Source organism: Podarcis erhardii (assembly GCF_964252035.2).
Source record: "Podarcis erhardii genome assembly, chromosome: 8".
Taxonomy (NCBI): Eukaryota; Metazoa; Chordata; class Lepidosauria; order Squamata; family Lacertidae; genus Podarcis; species Podarcis erhardii.
Genome location: NC_138499.1, coordinates 85,707,280 through 85,726,842, shown reverse-complemented (window position 1 = coordinate 85,726,842; position 19,563 = coordinate 85,707,280). Strand labels below are relative to the sequence as shown.

The window sequence follows — 19,563 nt, the reverse complement described above, 5'->3', positions numbered from 1 at the left end:
GGGTGCCTCTGCCATTAGCTCAGCCCCACTGCTCTTGCCTTGCTCAGACCATCAGAATTACAAGCGACTTTTACACTGCTAAAAAGGAAAGAAAGAGGAAATTTTAAGTACCTCCAAGGCCAAAGTTCCTTTGCTAGAGATCTTGCCCACACACTGAATAAACTCATAAGTAAGCCAATATTTATAATGCAGATGAGGAGTCAAGTGAGAAAGAAAAGTTTGCATTGGAGATCTAAGTTAGAAATTTAAGAAGGAAGCCCTTATATATATAGGGACTCCTCAGCCTCAGGGGAAGAGGTCATGGATTGAGAACTTCTTGGACTAAGAACCAGTCTTTGATATCTGCATACTGAAGTTCTATAACGCAGGGAGCCTCAAATGCAAGAACTTCTCCAGTCTGAAGAAGCTGCATTACCATCTTCCGATTCTAAGGACTCCAGCTCAGAGGCCATACGCACCCAAATTCTCCAGTGCCACCAGAGTCCCTCATTCTTTAAATGGGCTAGACTCCCCTCATCAGTGGTGGGGCTAGCTGTTCTAAGGATGCTGCAGACCTTTAAGGCCCAGTCTGAACTTGCTGGTTGCTGGAGCAACAGTCAAGCCTAACCTGTCTGCTTCTAGCCTAGGCCCAACTTGGTGCTATCCAAGGTTCAACCCACTTTGCTTCTTTGCCTTTAGGACTTTAATCTCTACTTTGCCTGGCTTTGTTTATCTGGACTTTGCTTTTCTGAAACTTGACCTATGCTTGACCCGACTCTGCTTCTTCAATTTGGAACAAATGCTAGTGTGTGACCTGGTGTCCCGCGACACTATGCCCGTCACAAGTCCCATTTGACAAGAACCTCATCCCCCAGCTGGGATCACTTCCTTTGGCAGAACAAAATGGTGTCAATTTAGCAAAATATTATAAACTAGAGTGATGTACTTCTAAAAATAGGAAGGTGGTTGTCAGTCTAGCTCACATTTGCAACCAGTGGAGTTAAGTTTGCACCAAGTGGGGGTGCACAAAGCTGGGAGTTTTAATCAATCAATCAATCAATCAATCAATCAATACCCCACCTTTTTCCCTGACAAGGACTCAATTAAAGACCCACAGAAGTGGTTTAAATTTCTGATTATATATATTGTTGTTTCATATTTTGTTTTTGTTCTGTGAACTGCCCTGAGACTTCCGGGTACAGGGCGGTATATAAATTCAATAAACAAATAAAAAAAATTGTCTGAGGCAGCTTTTGACTTGTGTGTCTTGCAGGTGGAATGAAGAATGTATGTCTCTTGTTCAAGGGCAACCAACCCAGAACTTTGAGGGGCATGCCCGCGGCCACAGGTGTGTCCAACAGAGCTCTTTGGATTCCAGCCAATGGCATTAAAGCCTGTGACACAATGTCAATTTTCTGCATATAAAACAACCACCATTTCTAAAGAATCTTGGGAAAAAAATAATTTGCTAACTAAATTAAAAGCCTATTCTCAGATGAAAGGCATTGTCGATCAAACAATTAGTAAATCCTTATGGATAATTACAAATCTAAATAGCAGATGAAGATACACTCTTCACTTTATGCTATACATAAGCAGGAACCTTATAATTGTAATCAGTGCTCATGAGTTTCCCCTTCCTTGTAAGTCAAGTGCTCATGAGTTTCCCCTTCCTTCTTCCTCCCCTTACAGTTTAAATGGTTAACTTGTTTGATCAAACCAGTTTGCCATTGCATTTAAAGCAGCAAACTGGTCTGAGTGAGTTGTCCAATCAGAGATTACAAAACAAGATCCAACTGTGATTTGAAATCCTGGTTTGGAGGACTTGACTCACGGAAACAATAGTTTGTTAGGTCAGACATAATGTCAAACTATGGTTGGATCAAATCAGAAAGCCATTAATCTAAGCACGGGAAGGAAGGCAGAGGAGCACAGAATCGCAGGCTGAATGCCTTCCTGAGCCCGCTTATGAATCTAGTTCATCTCCTCAACAAGAGACGTCCAACTTTCAGAGGCCATCAGTCCACAAACCAATCAATCCAAACAGTCCAAACAACCTACAGAAAGTGAAAAGACGGCCAGAAATGTATTTTGTGGCCCCAGTGTAAGTGTTCAGAAATTATATTAGACTCCGCAGTAAAGCTGGTGTCATTTAGTAGTAAGTAGAATTAAAGAACTCCAGGCTCCCAGGCAGTCTCCTATCTAGGAACTGATTAGACTCAGATCTGCTATATCAGATGCTGTATCATTTGTCTTTAGACTAGAGACACATTTCATCATCCCACTCTCTACCGGAGCCTCCATCAGTCCATACTGCTTGAGCTTGCATGGAAAAACTTCATGAGCGCTATATCAACATCAAGTTGTATGCCAGGTATCTACTGTTGACAATGTTTCTTTATAGAATCTAAATCAGTGTTTCTCAACCAGGGGGCATATGAAGATCTCAGGCAGGATGGGAGTATTGGTTTTTTTAAAAAAAAATATGGATAGTGTAAGAAAAAAAATAAGTCACAAACTTTCAATCCAATTAAAAATTCAAATAAAATAATTACAGAAGCCAGGTTTGAAAGGGTGCGTGGGAGGTTTATGTTACCTAACCGTTTAAAAAGCTTGAGAAACACCGATCTAAGTCATCCTTAGCACCAACTAATATGTGAATGGTCACACTTGGTTATGAAAACTGTCATTCACAGATAACGAACCCACAAGAACTCTTTATCCTTCACTGGTCACGTTTGTTTGTTCTTTCGAGTGTATATTTAAGAAATGATTTAATTTTATGTTTGTATACTCCAAAGATAGCTTATTATGAGTTGTTAATGTGCAGGCACTATTCTAGTTACTTGCTTTGTGAGAAATGAGCCTTTTCCCACTTTTCAAGTGTTTTTAGCCAAAATGTGAAATCAGAGCTGTCCCTGATTTAGTCACACATGCACCAGGAAAGGACAGCAAATAGCTTCAAAATAACCCAGGAAGTTCCTTCTCCAGACAATGAAGAAAGGACTGTCTGATTCATTTTGAAGCTGCTCTTTCATCTTGCAATAGTGTTCTGGGAAAATAATTGAGAAATCCAGGACTTTAGTGTAGCTGTGACTGGGTAGTTGCGCACCAACCCAAAGGCAAAGAGTAGCAGCATAGACAGGAGGAGTTCATGGTCTAACTCAGGTTTATTTTCATGGGAGGAAAATAAATTACCCTACAAATGCAAATAAAGCCCGTCATTACTATATCCATATTGCATAAAGATGGGGGCATTGTGACTGAGCAACCCAGAGCAGCTACACTAAAGTGGGGGCGGGGGGGGGGGCTGAGAAAAAGATATATATGAAAACTCTGTGGTGCAGTCCAGTGTTGTCATCCAGCCTCTTGGCTTGTTAGGGAAATGATTGCAACAGCAAAATGGGGGAGAAGTGATTGCTTCTCCACCCCACCCCCCTCGCCATGGAGAAAAATAGGGAGATTCCTGGGTTGTGTTGTCACTGCTGGTATAAACCAATTGGTATATTGATATCAAAGGCTTAAATCCATTTTTTGCTCAAGAGAGGGGGCGTTATTGTTTGTTAGGTGCTGATGATAATATTAAGAGTTGTTGTTATTCTGATTTAGAAAATTTCTTACCCATCCTTCACCAGAAGGTCTCAGGGCATGTTACAGCAATGCAAAAATTCAATATTTTAGCCTCCTCGCTCCCTCCCTCAACTGCCATCCCCTGAAGGACCATCTCACTCCCTGAGAAAGAGAAAAAAAACTTTGCTGAGTTGCCACCATCTAGTTCCCAGCAGGGCCCCTTCTGCCGCCAGTTGCCACTGCACACACTTCTGGAAAACCATATTGCCCTGCGGGGAGCAGAGAAGAAGCAGTTCCAGCTTTTGCTTTAACATACGCCTGCATTTGAAATGTATTGCAACGTTTAAAAAACCCACACTGCTTGTAACCATCTTTTGTAAACTGCTCGGTGTCGTCTGCCTGAAAAGTGACATAATAAATACCTTAAATAAATAAATGTTATGTAATACAAAAGATGCCCCTAGAACAGTGGTTCCCAAGTACCTAAGTACTGCAATACTCCATTTTTCAATAGCTAAGACATGGAACGCCTGCTTTTGAAAATGTTGTTCTCGCTATGGTAGTTTTTGTTATGTGAATGGTGCCACAGAGCTCCCCCCGCCCAGGTGGGTTACACAGACCACCAGTTGAGAACCACCGCCTTAGAATACACTGCTTGCTTTAGCAGTTTGCAACTGAATTTATCCAGCAGGGGCATCTGAACCTGGGCTGCGCAAAATCTTCATCCCCTCTGAAGTACCTACCACAAGCGTTCTTCCACCGAATATGGCTGGGGAGTTGTGGCCCTGCAGATCTTCCTGGGCTACAACTCCCATCACCATGGATCCCTGGCCCTGCTGGTTCGGGCTGAAGAACCCCAGCAGCACCAGGAGGGCTACCTGTTCCCCATCCCTAGAACACAATATTGACAGCCTAAGATCCACCGAGGAAAGACTTTCTGTAAGGTAACTGCTTTATAGCAGATGGGAGTTTTTCCATGGTTTAAGAGTTGCATTGTGGGGGGAAGTAGAGCTCTTGTGTCTTTAACAGCAGTGTGGCAGGCAGAAATGCAGGTTAAGCCTTTGATTATGTGGAAATACAATTGTGGGGAAAGCTTCGTCTGTTTACATTCTGTCTGTCAGACACCTTAGTTCTAAAACTGGTTTAATAAATTGCTGGAAGCCACCCAGAGTAGCTGGGGCAACCTAGACAGATGGGTGGCTTATAAATAAATTATTATTAGTAATAGTAGTAGTAGTAGTAGTAGTAGTAGTAGTATTACTTGTGTTTTGCCCAATATATTTTTGGGGCCTCCACCCCAGCCACAAAGAGGATGCAAACTGCATATGCAAATTGTATCTAACTTTGTCATTGACTGCAAAGGAAATGGGGGCCCCAATCCACATCTAGCATGCTGGGCCCAGAAAATATTGTAAGGGCACCCCTGCTTAGAAATGCCAAGCCAACAGGAGTTACAAGTAGGAGATTTGCAGCTGGACCTTCCACTAAGGATGTGTTCTCTTTTTAAAAGTTGCTTGCAAAATTAGTGTCCTTTAAAATGCCCACCAAATGATTCATCTGATATTTGGGAAGTCGGATGTTGCGGATGGGCAACTAAATGTCAGGATGGAAAATGCCAAAGTTACAGGCTGCAGAAAACTGGCTGAGTTTTCCACTGATAGAATAGAGAAATGATGGGGAAACAGATGAAGAAATGGAATTAAAACAATGGTGCCATGTAGATCTCTTCTTATCACAGTAGTTCTACCACTCCAGTCAACAAGAAGTCTCCACTGCCTCGTTTGATCTGCACTGAGACTCTTGCAGTGAGTTTATGTTTTGCTCCTGCACAGGCACATTTTAATTAAGCCATACATTACATTATTTACAATGTTTAACTCTGACCGAGTCACATCCCATACAAATAATATTTTGAGGAATTTTCAGAAGTCACACTTGTATACCATGGTTTAAGTAACCATGTGTGAAATTTTAATGTAAGGTTAATTTCCCCTTATAACACCAAGATTACCGTGGTAGCTCCCAAGGGCAAGAATTGCTTGATTTAAGATTTCTTTTTACATAATGGTGTTTAAAGTTTCATTTGTTTATTACTTGTGTTTTAACTTTTTGACTATTGAAAATAATATTTTCCCAAAGCTGAATTCAAGTGAAAACTGAAACTTTAAAAGAAATGCAGGGCTGAAGGATAAACCGTATCATTAAGGCTGTGAGCATGTACAAAAGGTATTTTAGTTACCTATCACTGAGGTGGAGAAAGCTGCTATTCTCATCAGGATGCTCATCTTCAAAACTCAGGTTGGACCAGCTGCCAGTGCTGTCATCACCAGTGCTGAGACTCATCTGCTGGCTGACTATGGATTCAGCAGAATTAAACCCTTCTTTTCCCACAGAGCTAGATAAAGATTAAAATGATAGGATCACTATTGTGTTGCATATAGTTCCATGGCACTCACAGTTTGGCTTCTTGCCGCCCCCTACTGTTGCCCACTGGGGGAATGTGGATGTGCTGATTAAGATAATGTGATGCTGGGGCCTCACAAATAAAGCTGCAGGAGACCTTTTTTCCTCTGAGCAAGGAGCTCCTTGACAAACTTTTCCCTGCCAACTGCTTAAAAAATGAATCAAGACCTAAATCAACTACCTTCAGTAGGCAGAAAATGTAGGAAAGGTAGGCATTAAAAAGGGAGGGGGAAATCTGCTCTATTCCTATTACAAATGCAGCTTGAGCTGCCATCCATTCTAAAATCTTGACTATAAACTTTGACTCTTCATCACATTATTCTTCCTCATCTGCAATCCTATGCATATTTACACAGAGCAAGCTCCATTAAATTCAGCGAGACTTGCTTCTCATTTAGAATGCACAGGATCAGACTGTAACACTGAATAGTTGCCTAACAAAGCATCTTCTGCCAGCTAGAGTTTCAAAATGCTCATTTGGTTCTTCTAGTTTTAAACTGCTACTCTGAACGTGACACTCTCTCAGAAAAGAGGACCAACAGCCAGCCCTGCCCCGAATTTGTCTTTTCCCTCTCTGCTCCCTCTATTGCCCCTGCAAGCTTGTTTAGCTAGGAGTTTAGCCTGAGCAGACACTTTCAGCTCCCATATTGCTTCGGAGTGAGTTGCCCACAGTTCTGCAGCGCCATGTCTTTGGAATCTGCATTAATGATCCAAACAATCATAGACATAACAGTGTGATGGCAGCAACAACGAAAACACAATGCTATTCTAGGCTATATCCACAGAAGCAAAAAGATTCCTGCATTGCACGGGGTTGGACTAGATAATGCTCTTGGTCCCTTCCAACTCTACAATTCTATGATTCTAGGTCTAGTGTCCAGATCAAGAGAAGTAATCATACCACTCTATTCTGCCTTGGTCAATCCCCACCTGGAGTCCTGTTCTGGGTACCATAATTCAAGAAGAATATTGACAAGCCAGAATGTGTGTGCAGAGGAGGGTAACCAAGATGATCAAGGGTCTGGAAACCAAACCTTCTGAGGAATGGTTGAGGGAGTGAGACCTACATTGGCTCCCAGTACGTTTCCGAGCACAATTCAAAGTGTTGGTGCTGACCTTTAAAGCCCTAAACGGCCTCGGTCCAGTATACCTGAAGGAGCGTCTCCACCCCCATCATTCTGCCCAGACGCTGAGGTCCAGCGCCGAGGGCCTTCTGGCGGTTCCCTCATTGCGAGAAGCAAAGCTACAGGGAACCAGGCAGAGGGCCTTCTCGGTATTGGCGCCCGCCCTGTGGAATGCCCTTTCAGCAGATGTCAAAGCAATAAACAACTACCTGACATTCAGAAGATATCTTAAGGCAGCCCTGTTCAGGGAAGTTTTTAACGTGTGATTTTACTGTATTTTTGGTTTCTATGGAAGCCGCCCAGAGTGGCTGGGGAGGCCCAGTCAGATGGGCGGGGTATAAATAATAAATTATTATTATTATTATTATTATTATTATTATTATTATTATTATTATTATGTTTAGCCTGGAGAAGAGGAGATTGAGAGGAGATACAACAACCATCTTCCAATATCTAAAGGGCTGCCACATAGAAGATGGAGCAAGCTTGTTTTCTCCTGCTCCAGAGGGTTAGAATCAAACCAATGGCTTCAAGTTACAAGAAAAGAGATTCTGACTAAACATCAGGAAGAACTTTCTGATAGTAAGAGCTATTTGACAATGGAAAAGACTCCCTTGGAAGGTTATGGACTGTCCTTTCTTGGGGGTTTTAAAATAGAGATTAGGTGACCATCTGCAAGGGATGATTTAATTGAGATTCCTGCATTGCAGGGGATTGGACTAGATGACCCTCAGGATCCCTTCCAACTCTACAATTCTATGATTCATAGAATCAGATGGTGTCCCACATCTTGTATTGCACAGTTGGTTCTTCCTGCCTAAATGCAGAACCTATTGAGATTTATTTTGTTAGTTTGAGCCCAGTTCGTCCAATCAGTTAAGGTCACCTTGTATCCCAATGCAGTCTTCTGCGGCATTGGCTACCCCTCCCAGTTTGGTGTCATCTGCAAATTTGATAAGCATCCCATCAATAGCTTTGTCCAAGTCATTTATAAAGAAAATGAACAACAATGGGCTCAGGGTGAACCTTGCAGCACCCCACTTGTAATGTTTTTCCAGGAGGACAAGGAACCATTAGTGAGTATTCTTTGGGTTCGGGTCAGTCAACCAGCTACAAATCCACCTAACAGTTGCCTTGTCTAGCCCACATTTTACCAGCTTCCTTGTTAGAATATCATGGGGACTTTGTTAAAAGTCTTACTTAAATTAAGTTACACTATAACCACAGCGTATGGATCCCCTGATCCACCAAGCTTGTAACTCAATAAACAAAGAAAAAGATTTGTTTGGTATGACTTGTTTTTAAGAAACTCATGCTTGGTTTTAGTAATCACAGCATCCTTTTCTAAGTGCTCACAGACTGTTGAATTATCTGTTCTATTATCTTTTCTGGTATTGATGTCAAGCTCACCAGTCGGGAGTTACCTGGGTCTTCTTTTTTCTCCTTTTTGAAGATGAGGACATTTGCCTACCTCCAGTCTGCAAGGAGCTCACCTGTTCTCCAAGAATTCTCAAATATTATAGACAGAGGCTCTGAGATTACATCTGCAAGCTCCTTTAGTACTTTTGGGTGCAGCTCATCAGGCCCTGAAGATCTGAATTTGTTTAAAGAAGCTAGGTGTTCTCTTACCCCCCTCTATTCCTATCTTGGGCTGCAGGTCCCTCCTTGCACTGGGTACCACTTTCCTACTGAGTGAAGACAAGAGGCAAAGTAGGTGTTGAGCAGTTCTGCCTTCCCTCTGTCACCTAGTAGCATTTCTCCATCTTCTACACAGAGGACCTACCACATGCTTGTTCTTCCTCTTGATTTGAACATAGCCAAACAAACCTTTTAAATCATTTTTAACCTCTCTTGCAAGACTGAGCTCATTCTGAGCTTTAGCCTGCCTGATATTCACCTTTGCAACTGTTGGCTATTCATGCATTCTCTTCCTTCATGATTTCTCATCTCTTCCATTTCCTATACATACCCTTCTTAAAGATCAGCTTATCTGTAAGATCCTTATGCAGTCATACTGGCTTCTGTAGATGCCTTCCACTTTTCTTTCTTTTTGAAACTGTCTGCACTGGAGTCTTTATTTCACCTTTAAGAAACTCCCATCCATCTTGGACTCCCTTCTCATTGATTCATTGATTTTAGAACTCCACTTTCTACTTCCCTCCATACTGAGAACTGTCCATTCATTCCTACTCCCTGCTTCCTGTTTCTTAACTCACTGCTCCCCTTCTGTATCTTGATACAGAGCAGTGAGTCTGCAGGAGGAATGTGTGCTGGGCCCGGGGGTAACCCATGCAACATGGTCCAGGACTGGTCCAGAATCCAAAGGTTCCGCTAGGAGTCAGTCCAACAGGGCCAAGGCAGGACACGAGGCAAGAAACCAGGCAAGGACAGGTACAGGATCTCAGGCAGGATCTAGCATACAGCAATGTTGCTCCCGCAACCTGGGGCGGGGCCCGACAGCCTTTTATCTTTGTTGGGGTAGCAGCTGGTCCTGATCCCCTGGCGACTCACCTCCCTTTTTTCGCCTGAAGGCGAGCACTCCTCCTGCAAGTACTCAGGTCTCTCCTTCTCTCAGACCTTAGTCTCTGCAGCTCAGGAGACGTTAGTGGGTTACTAGACCCAGGGGCCACCTCAGCCTCCCCTGACCAAACCGGTAGTGGAGCAGCTGTAAGTGATGGCCCAGCTGAAGGCAACGAGGTAATCCCTGCATCTGGAGCCAGGGCAGGCTCAGGCCCCTGACTTGGCCCAGCTGGTGTTTGTTGCAGGGGAACCTGTGCAGACTGGGATTCTTCAGGATTAGGCCCCAGACTTGGTTCAGGTGATGCCTGAGGCAAAGGATCCGGTGCAGAATGAGTTTCCTCTGGTTCCGAGTCTGAGCCTGAGTCCCAGGCCATCATAGAATGACAGGAACAAAGGTATCATGTTGAGGAATGTGAGTGCAAGAGTGCTGTGGGCTTCCCAGAGGCATCTAGGAGCTCACTGTGGGAACAAGATGCTGGACTAGATGGGCCTTTGGTCTGATGATGAGTCCAGGTCAGGGAGCGCAAATGACATCAGCTCCAATGAACCAAGAGAACTGTAGTGGCAGCTCTCTCCATGCCTGCCTGCCCCCACCTTCCCTGGAGGATGCTGAAGACCTCCATGTCCTGACACAATGGAGCCCAGCTCAGGAACCACACATACCATCAACTAACTGTTGGCATGAGAAGACTGTCTGTCTTTGGATTATATATTCTTATTGCTTAAGTGTTTAAATTGCAAACCATCTTGGGTGCCTTGGCAGAAAAGCAGTATATAAACCCAAAAATAAATAAATAAAATAATCATAACAATAACTAATGGGTTCCTGATCTTACTCTGTGACTGCTTATATGGCATACTTTGTCAAAAGGTACATAACATCAGTAAAATCATCCCTATCTGTATGCTTTGTTGACACTCTCAAAAGACCTCTCATAGCACGTTTCTTCTATATGCTTCGTATTTTTATCTTTGGAGATGCTTTCCACTACTTTTCCTGGAAGAGATGTTAAGCTAACTGGCCTGTAATTTCCAGGATATCCCCTGAATCCCCCCTTTAAAAATAAAATAATGTGTTACTTCCCAGTCTTCAGGTACTGGTCTTAGGAAGAAGTTACGTATTTTTCTTAGATGATCAGCAATTTCCCATTTGAGTTATTCAAGAACTCTTGGGTGGATGCTATCTGGATTCATCAATTTGTCATTTTTATTTTGTCTATAAAGTCTGTAACTTTTTTGTCACCACTGTTTGCATCAGTTCTTCAGACTCTCCACCTATGGAAGTCAATTCAGGCACAGGGATCTACATCATATCTTCCACTGTGAAGACAGATGCAAACAATTCATTTGTCTTCTCTGCAAACTCCTTATCCTCTGTTAGCACACCCAAGGTACTCCTGTCATCCTAAGATCCAATCGCCTAACCAGCTGGTCTTCTGCTAGTAATGTATTTAAATAACCTTTTGCTGTTGACCTTTATGTTTCAGCAACATGCTCCTCAAATTGTTTTTAAGCATCTCTCATTGCCTACTTGCATTTCTTTTCCCAGAATTGAAGTCTGTGTGTGGAGGCTTTTTCTGTTTTCTTTAAACCAGGATGAAGCTTGGACAGCAGGAAATGGGACTGAAATATAGGGAACTGAGTACGAATGAATGAAGACATAACGAGCAAATAAGCATGGACTACTACACTATAAAAATGTGTCAGAACCCATGGGGAGAAATCAATCATACTGGACTGGAGAAGGGCTATTCTGGACACTTAATGACAATTATAATTGAAGAGTTACTTTTGGACTTTTTGAGTAAAAAAACGTGGACCTGAACAATTGTCATATACATAATTGGCAGACAGAGAATCGAAAGATCCTTTTTTCCTTCTTCTTTTTCTCTCTTTTTCTCTTCCTTTTCTCTTATCTTTGATTTTTGTTTTCTCTCTATCAATTTTATCTATATTTATGCTTTGTTGAAGTTTCCTATCGTGGATTAATGAAGATACACACTAAGGTGACGGAAGGAAGCTGAAAGGATCTCTGAGGGTGGGAGCCTGGGGGAAGAAGGGGAAGTTCCCAGGCGAGAGTGGGGAGGATTGACTTTTCTGTGTGTGGAATAAGGAGTAAGATTTAATTGTGATAGAGAGGCTGGTATTTATTCTCTCTTCTTTCTCTTCTCTTTCTTTATTCTCTTCTTTTGCATACAGTAGTACCTCTGGATGCGAACGGGATCCGTTCCGGAGCCCCGTTCACATCCTGAAGCGAACGTGACACGCGACTGCGCGTGCTGCGCTTCGACGCTTCCGCACGACGTCATTTTGAGCATCTGCGCAAGCGGCGAAACCCGGAAGTAACGTGCTCCATTACTTCCGGGTATTTGCAGAGCGCAACCCGAAAATATTCATCCTGAAGAATACTTCAACCCGAGGTATGACTGTAGTCTGGCTTCTTTCCTATTTACCTTCTTTAGATTAGTTTGGCTTTTATTGTCTTTTATGTTGAAAATTCTTGATAAAAATGATTTTTAAAAATGAAATTGAACTACACGGGTAAATAAATGTTGTTCCTTCGCAGACTGACCTGAATTGAAGCTGGTCTGCAAAAGGATGTATTTCACTTGGTGTCATGAAAATGAGATAGGTAGGCAACCCTACTCACCTATCTACAGGGACAGAAGGAGGTTGGGATCCTGTTCCCCACCACAGCCTCAGAGGTACCTTGTTATGGTATGTGGCACCAGCTGAATTCGTATATTTTCACCCAAGCTTTTGGGGGGTGGCTGATTGGGTTTTGGCCACCTGCAACTGAGAAATTCCTGCCAGTGGTATGCCTATTTTATTTTAATCTAGTTTAAATTTCTTATACTGTGTTTGTATAGTTTTAATGTATAAGTAGCTATGTTTATAAACCACCCTGGGATCACATGTGGTAAAACAGTGGTACACAAATCAAATAAAGAATACATACAGAAACACACACACAAACTATTTCAACAAGATCAAAGATGCCTGCATTTGAAAAAGAAAATCAAACATTTTGCTAAACCTCCAGAATCATTTCTACCAAGTGAATCACCTAAATTTATCAAGACTGTATATTTTTCAAAAAGAATGAGACTGGTTTCATATCACAGTCGGTCATTAAAAAAATAATAATGAGGTACTAAACTGTATAATAAGGAACTATGCCTAGAATAGGGATGCCAGCTAATTTACTAGCAAGTTCAGTCACATTTTAATGTCATCTTTCATACTGTTATTTCTTTAAATACTTCTATCTTCATTAGGCATTTAATATAGTTTCTGTGGTACTACTGACCTTGCAAGTGATCAACCTCACTTCCTTTTGACTACTGTCTGGTCAGAGATAGAAATTACTAATTAATTAATTAATTACCATATTTACTCGAATCTAATCCTCACCTTTTTTGGCCAAATTACGTTGTGAAAATTAAGGTGCACATTAGATTCGATGGCACATTTACATTTGTCATCAAATACATTTTTTGGTTTCAAGGTTCTGAAAATCTAGGTGTGCGTTAGATTCGATGGCACATTAGACTTGAGTAAATATGGTAATTAAATTTCTATATTGTCCTTTATCCAAGGATCACAGGGCAGTTTACACACTCTTCTCTCTCTAGATCTCATAACATAGTAACAAACAAAAATAATACCCGCCCTCCATTGTTTAATTAGCCAAAGCCCTGGGAGAAGAGTAATGTTTTTGCCTGGTGTAAAATGAGATGCTTTTTCTTTAATCAGTAGATTGCAACTATAAAGCAACACATGCACATGCAGAGCATTGGACACATTGACTTTTCTTCTTAGAAAATATTTCTTCTACCATGGGAATCGCAGGAAACATACAACAACTAAGGGACAAAAGTGGATTCTACTGAAGTTCCTAAGCTGTATTATTAATGGACAAACCAACAACATATAACAAACTGTGCTTTCTATTTTAATGATAAATTTGGAAGCAAGATATGGGAAACAGCTTCAACAGTATTCACATAACCAGGGAAGGATCATTTCAACCTTCACAGCCAACACTTATAGAAGTTTCAAAATCAGCTTCTGTTTACCTCAGGATTTTCTTTGATCAAATTTGTTAGGATTTATGAGTAGCTCAGCAATACTATTTTCTACATAACTACATGTTCTGTGCTTTAATTTGATGCTTCATGTACCTCTCTGCCACCACCTAAAAGATTATCCAAACCTGGATCTGACTTAGCAGAAATCAGTGATGTTTTATCTTCTACCATTTATGCTTCACAATGGCTTCTACATTTATGTTAGAGCAAAAAACGAGAAACAAAAAGTTGGCCAAACCTGAAAGACGACAAACACTCTTAAGCTTATACTCTGCATTTTACTTTCCATGGCAATACTATTAAATGCCCTTGTTTTTAAGCTTTATCACAAAACGAAAAGCTATGTTCTTATGACTTTCTTGTATAAATTAAAATTGTACTAATACTGAAAAATGCATATAGTTTTCAGCACCTTACATATATTAAAAGCAATATAAAATAATTTAACTTTACCTTATGTTGGCAGGTGGACTAATGTTTGTCATACAGGAAGTCATTATTTCTGTAGTAAGGCTTTCAGCAAAGCTGACTCCATCCTGGCCAATTCCACTATCCGCTGTCAAACTTGTGTTGCTAAGCTGCCTTTCTGCTTTATCAAAAACTGTAGCAACCACATTTTCAGCCAATACTACCTTCTCATCCATATTAATATGAATTTTTGGAATATCCAGGTGAAGAATGCGAGATTTAGGACAGATTCCACTTATTCTGGGAACCTGATGAACTTGAGAGTGGAGTTCTTGCCGAGTCAGCTTCAAAGATGAACTTCCAGCACAGTATTGATGCTCCTTCATACTACAGTATCTGCAGGCTGTTGCAGAAAATGGAGACAACTTTTCTGCATATGTTGTTCTATCTCCATTTGTCCAGTTTTCAGTAGTTTGCAGCGTAGCAGATTCCAAGCTAGCTTCTAAAGTGTCATCTACTACCTTCCTAGCATACTGTTCAATGGCATGAATAATGCCATTTCTGTAGGTAGGTTCATTTAAACTGCCTGTACTATGATAAAGCTTTTGTTTGCAACAGAAAGGAGAAAGTGCTTTAGAAAATGTTGCTTTAAGATCAGTGACTTGATCGTTCTTATATTTTTTATACAAACAGGAATCAGTTAAAGACTTTGACAGACAAGCTCCTCTCATTATTTTTCTTCTGACATCAGATGTTATGCTACAAGCAAGGGTTTCTGAAAAATCTAGCAACTTTGTACATTCAGTTCTGTGTGTGCTACATTTGTTTCCACGGGCTTGCTGCCCCAAATGACAAATGTTACCTTTTTTCTGTTTCTTTCCATCCACACCCGGATCAGCCTTACTGTTTACCTTTGAGCCCTCGGAGGGAGCTATTTTACTTTTATACTTCATCCTGAGTTTCCCAGCAGCTTCCTGCATTCCAGACTTTATAGATCGGTAAGCAAGTCTACTGGCAAACTGATCCATTATCAGTTCATTGTGGCCACCTTCTTTTTTCAGAATACGAATGATGTGATCTGCGTATTCATCAGTTACACTCTCACAACTTGGATATTTTGAAGTCAGACCTGGAGCTTCTGGGTGCTGGGGTAGAGAGAGTATAGAAGAGTCTGTCTCTCGAGACCCATGGTCTGCCCAGGGACACCTCATGTCTTTGGACCAGCATTTATGAGTGTTTCTTTTAGGACGAACGCCATCTGCCCCACAGTTCACTTGCTTCAGCCTTAGAAGCGTGCAATGTTTGGATTCAACTATTTTCTTAGCTTCACTAATGACCTTTCCAGCCATATTACCAGCATAAACCAACAACGAATGTAGGCTGGCTTCTGAAACGTTCACAAATCCACTATGCCCACATCTTTTATTTTCCGCACTTATTTGAAAGCGTTTATTATTCTCCATTTGAGAATATAATCTATTATAATCTTTATAATCTAAATGTGAAGCAGCCATTTCGGTTGCCACAGCAATTATGTGAGTGGCTAGATGATCGGCATATTCTGTTGTCCTTCCTGATGCTTTCGTTCTCTCGTCCAATGCTACAAGCCAATGCTCTTCATCTTCGCTGCTTTCAACTTCCTCAGAGAGAGACCGCATCAGTTTCAACATGAACTCTTCCTTTTCTAAGTCATGGCGTTCATTTTCATATACTCCACCGGTTTCTGATCGGTAAGGGGTAGAAGGGGGCGTCGCGGGTGCAAACTCCTTTGCTAGCTCACCTTTCAGTTTCTTTGATAGCTTTCTTAAATTCCACTCTGAACTCGTTTGGGTTGCTATCAAAGGTGTTGGTGGAGGTGTGTCTGGTAGGACACAAGGAGTTTCATCTTGGATACTCAATTTGTCTTCCATCTGAAATGCATCTTCACCATTAGCTGCCACAGAAGTGAAGGCAGTAATGCTAGGAAAAGTTCTTTCAGGACCAAATGTAGAGCAAAGCGCAGAGTGCCCGGCTGATTTGTATGTGTTGTGTTTTCCCAGTGGGTTGCTTAAGGATTTTGCTGAACAGCTTTCTGCATCTGGAAACTCTTCAGCAGGTTTCACAAAAGTCACCGCAGAACAAGGAGATGACTTGGATGTGGAAGTCCTGCAACCCACATGTCTCTTTTTCCCCTGAATGCCATCCTTAGACCCTGAAAGCAGACACCTATTAGAGTAAACTGGCGATACATGAAATTTAGATGAGCTGTTCGAGGGCATCTGCTGCTGCCCTACAATCACTGGAATACTTTTGTTTGTTTCTGATGGTTTTATTGCACTATGCAATTCTTTCCTATTGCTTTTTTTACTGGTTCCCAATCCCACACAGTATGCTAATTTCTCACCGGTAACAGAACATGCAGATTTAGTTTCATCTACAGACTGTTTCACTATTCGCTTGGCTAAATAATTTGCAAACATATTCTCACAGGCATCTTCACCAATGCATGGCAAATATGACGTTTTATCCAATTTTAGTATTTCTGTGTATTGCTCTGCATTTTTGGATGTCTTGGAAGAGGTTACTGCTTCATATGCCTCCGTTACAATCATATCTACCATTGTTCCAGAAAAATTACTGACGCTTGGCATCCTAGTTGTTAAGTCTGAAAATTTACCGACTTCAGGGCTATTTGCTTGCTTGAAGTCACTTTGTGTACATACAATATGTGCATTATATTCACTGTTCTGACTGCTATCTGTCATCAAGTAAACATTTCTAACTGATGTCACTTCATCTTGTCTTTTTTGTGTTGCTGATTTTTTATAAAATTTCAGACTGCCTGTTGACGCTGAATGTTTCCTTATCTGTATGTCATTAAATAAAATCTGATTTTGACAAAGTATGCTTCCAGCTAAGGGCACCGGGATTGAACTTGCAATGCCAGAAGTACAGAACAAAGCTTTATGGACAGTATATTCCTCCCTGAATTCCTGTATTGAATTCAAGGCTACTGGTTCTTGATCATGAAACTCAGAGGAAGCATTGGAGGCCTGTGTTGACTCCAAACTACTTTCTGCACCTATGTACTTTATATTGTCCGTGGAAATACTAATAGCTGCTTGTGTTGTAAATGCCACCTCAACCTGTGATAACTCAATAAAAGCTTCCTGAATAACCGACTCAGACAAGTCTTTGGAATATGACTGTATAACTTTATCATCATAATGGAAGGACCAGTTCTGAAAAGTTGTAGGAGTTGATGGGTGTGAAAACTGGCACACTTCCATGATCCCCTCAAAAATTAGTTCCTCAGCCAGGTTTGCTGCAAATTTCGCAACTGTGTTGGTAAATATTTGTTGCTTTACAGAATGTAGCTCTTTTAAAGCACCTGTAAACGCTTCACTCACCAAAAAGCCTGCTAGTCCATTAATAGCTTTCTTCTTCAGTGAAAAAGCTTGCTGCCTCCCAATCTCATAAAAAGCCATTTGAAAGATTGAAGAAGTCAGTTTTGCAGCCAAGTGACAGAGTGCATTAGTACATGAAGAAACACCTTTCTGAAGATCTTTAAAAGCACTGCCAAAACTCTTCTCAACAAGCTCTGATGCAAATTTCTGGATGTGGTCTTTAATCATTAGTGATTTGCATTTAGATTTTTGTCTGTTATCTAATTCTTTTCCAGAAGTTTCCCCTTGGGTTTTTGCTGACTGGGCTGTTTCTTCTTTTGAGACAATCCTATTACTGTTAGAAAATTCCTGTGTGCATCTACATGATGATGGAGATCTGGAATTAAAGACCGAACCTAAGATTTCAAAGGAAATATTATTTGCAAAATCTGAGTATGGGTGACAAACTAGATTGTGCTTTTGGTTAATGGCATCTCTACTGACACCCAACTGACAAGGACACTCTGTTGAAAGACAACTGCCTAATGGACTGAAAGCTGAAGATCTGATAGGGCTGAACAAGCCTCCACTGTCATCCCCTGATGTTTTCAATGGCCGGGGGGAATCGGGAACATCCAAGAGGTTGCTATATGGAGATTCTGGTTTGCGAGGCGTTGGCTTCCTCACATTGGCTGGAAGAGTGGGATGATCAACCTTGAACCTTTGAGGATTCATTGCAGTGGTTGCAGAGCGTGGCCTTTTATGCGAAATCATTTTCATATGAGATGGATGTTGAAGGACAGGACCCCTAGCATGTTTACAACCACTCTCCAATGTTTGTTCTTGTTCATCAAATTGGTCAAAGCTATCGAAAAATTCACTTACTTCAGAGTCTGAATCCTCTATGCCATCTTTCATTACTGGGATTTTTGGTAGCTGAAGTTTTGCCTTTAGGCTTCTCTGATACCCTTCTTCATCTAAGAAAATAATAGGGCTTGGGCTAGAACAATCTGACTCTGATGATTCAGCAGGAGAGGAAGAAAACAGTGTTTTACATAAAACGTTAACATTCTGATCAGAAGAATTCTGTGGCCTGAAGAAACTCTTCTGCAGCCAAGGATCCGAAACAGAAGTTGTGACCGAATTTCTTACAGAAGATGACAATTCTTTTAATTCCAAGATGTTAACTAGAGAAGTTGATGACTTGACAGATGGCTTCCGATGCAGAAAATGAAACTTTGGATCAAGAGATTCCAAACGTTGAACAGAGATGGTCTGCAAAACAGCATCTTGAAGTTTCTCAGGTGTAACTTGGCCTGTGCCAACAGGGAGGGGAAGAAACAGTTAACATATAGTACATCTGAAAGCAAAAGATTGCAGCTGTAGCAGAAATAGGTTAATAGCATAAAATGTACTTGAATTTTGGTCTGATCAAAGATTGGGCAGCCCAATCCTATTCATGTTTACTCAAAAGTAAGACTTATTTCATTCAACAGGGTTTATTCCCAAGTAAATATGAACAGTATAAGAAGTAGAATTGTCAGTGAAATTCTCCCAAGTTGGGCTCAAAGAAGAACTCTGAAGGCTTGGAAAAACCCACCTTGAGTATGAAGCGAGCATAAATCTTGGCCACATAAGAATTCCTGTTTTAATTCTTGACCAGCATTTCCCATGTCCAAAATGACCCAATCCCCCGACCCCCACTTCCCTTTATTTACCTGGCCAATGGCGCCAGTACCGGAGACACCTGTGTTGCACAGTGAGGTCTGCCCTTCCCCCATTTCCTCTGTCTACCTGGTGCACAGTTTACACAGTGGCCCAGTTCACATGTCATGCTAAGCCAAACCATGGTTTAACATGAATGAGTGCTGGGCATTGGGAGAGGAGCTCATCGCTACATTGCTTCTCACTGGTTGTTTTGCTGCTTCATTATGCTGAGCTAAGCCATTATTTGGCATAGCGTGTCATCCAGACCTGGGCTTGTGGTTTAGCTCTCCCAGACAAACAATGAGCCACAAACCATAGGAAAACCTTTGTTTACAG

General features: G+C 41.4%; 1 protein-coding gene across 5 annotated transcripts in view; it reads right to left on the bottom strand.

Annotated features, from left to right (window-relative positions):
* The window catches only part of AKAP11 (A-kinase anchoring protein 11), a 44,183-nt gene that overhangs the window by 9,116 nt on the left and 15,504 nt on the right, over nt 1-19,563 (bottom strand). For 3 of the 5 annotated variants that reach the window (XM_081872579.1, XM_081872581.1, XM_081872580.1), the window contains 2 exons: nt 14,201-18,836; nt 5,789-5,944 (listed from right to left, as the gene is read on the bottom strand). In XM_081872579.1, the coding sequence (XP_081728705.1) occupies nt 5,789-5,944; nt 14,201-18,836 (4,792 nt within the window). The remainder of the gene's footprint in view (nt 1-5,788; nt 5,945-14,200; nt 18,837-19,563) is intronic. The other 2 variants (XM_081872582.1, XM_081872583.1) reach the window with 1 other exon arrangement.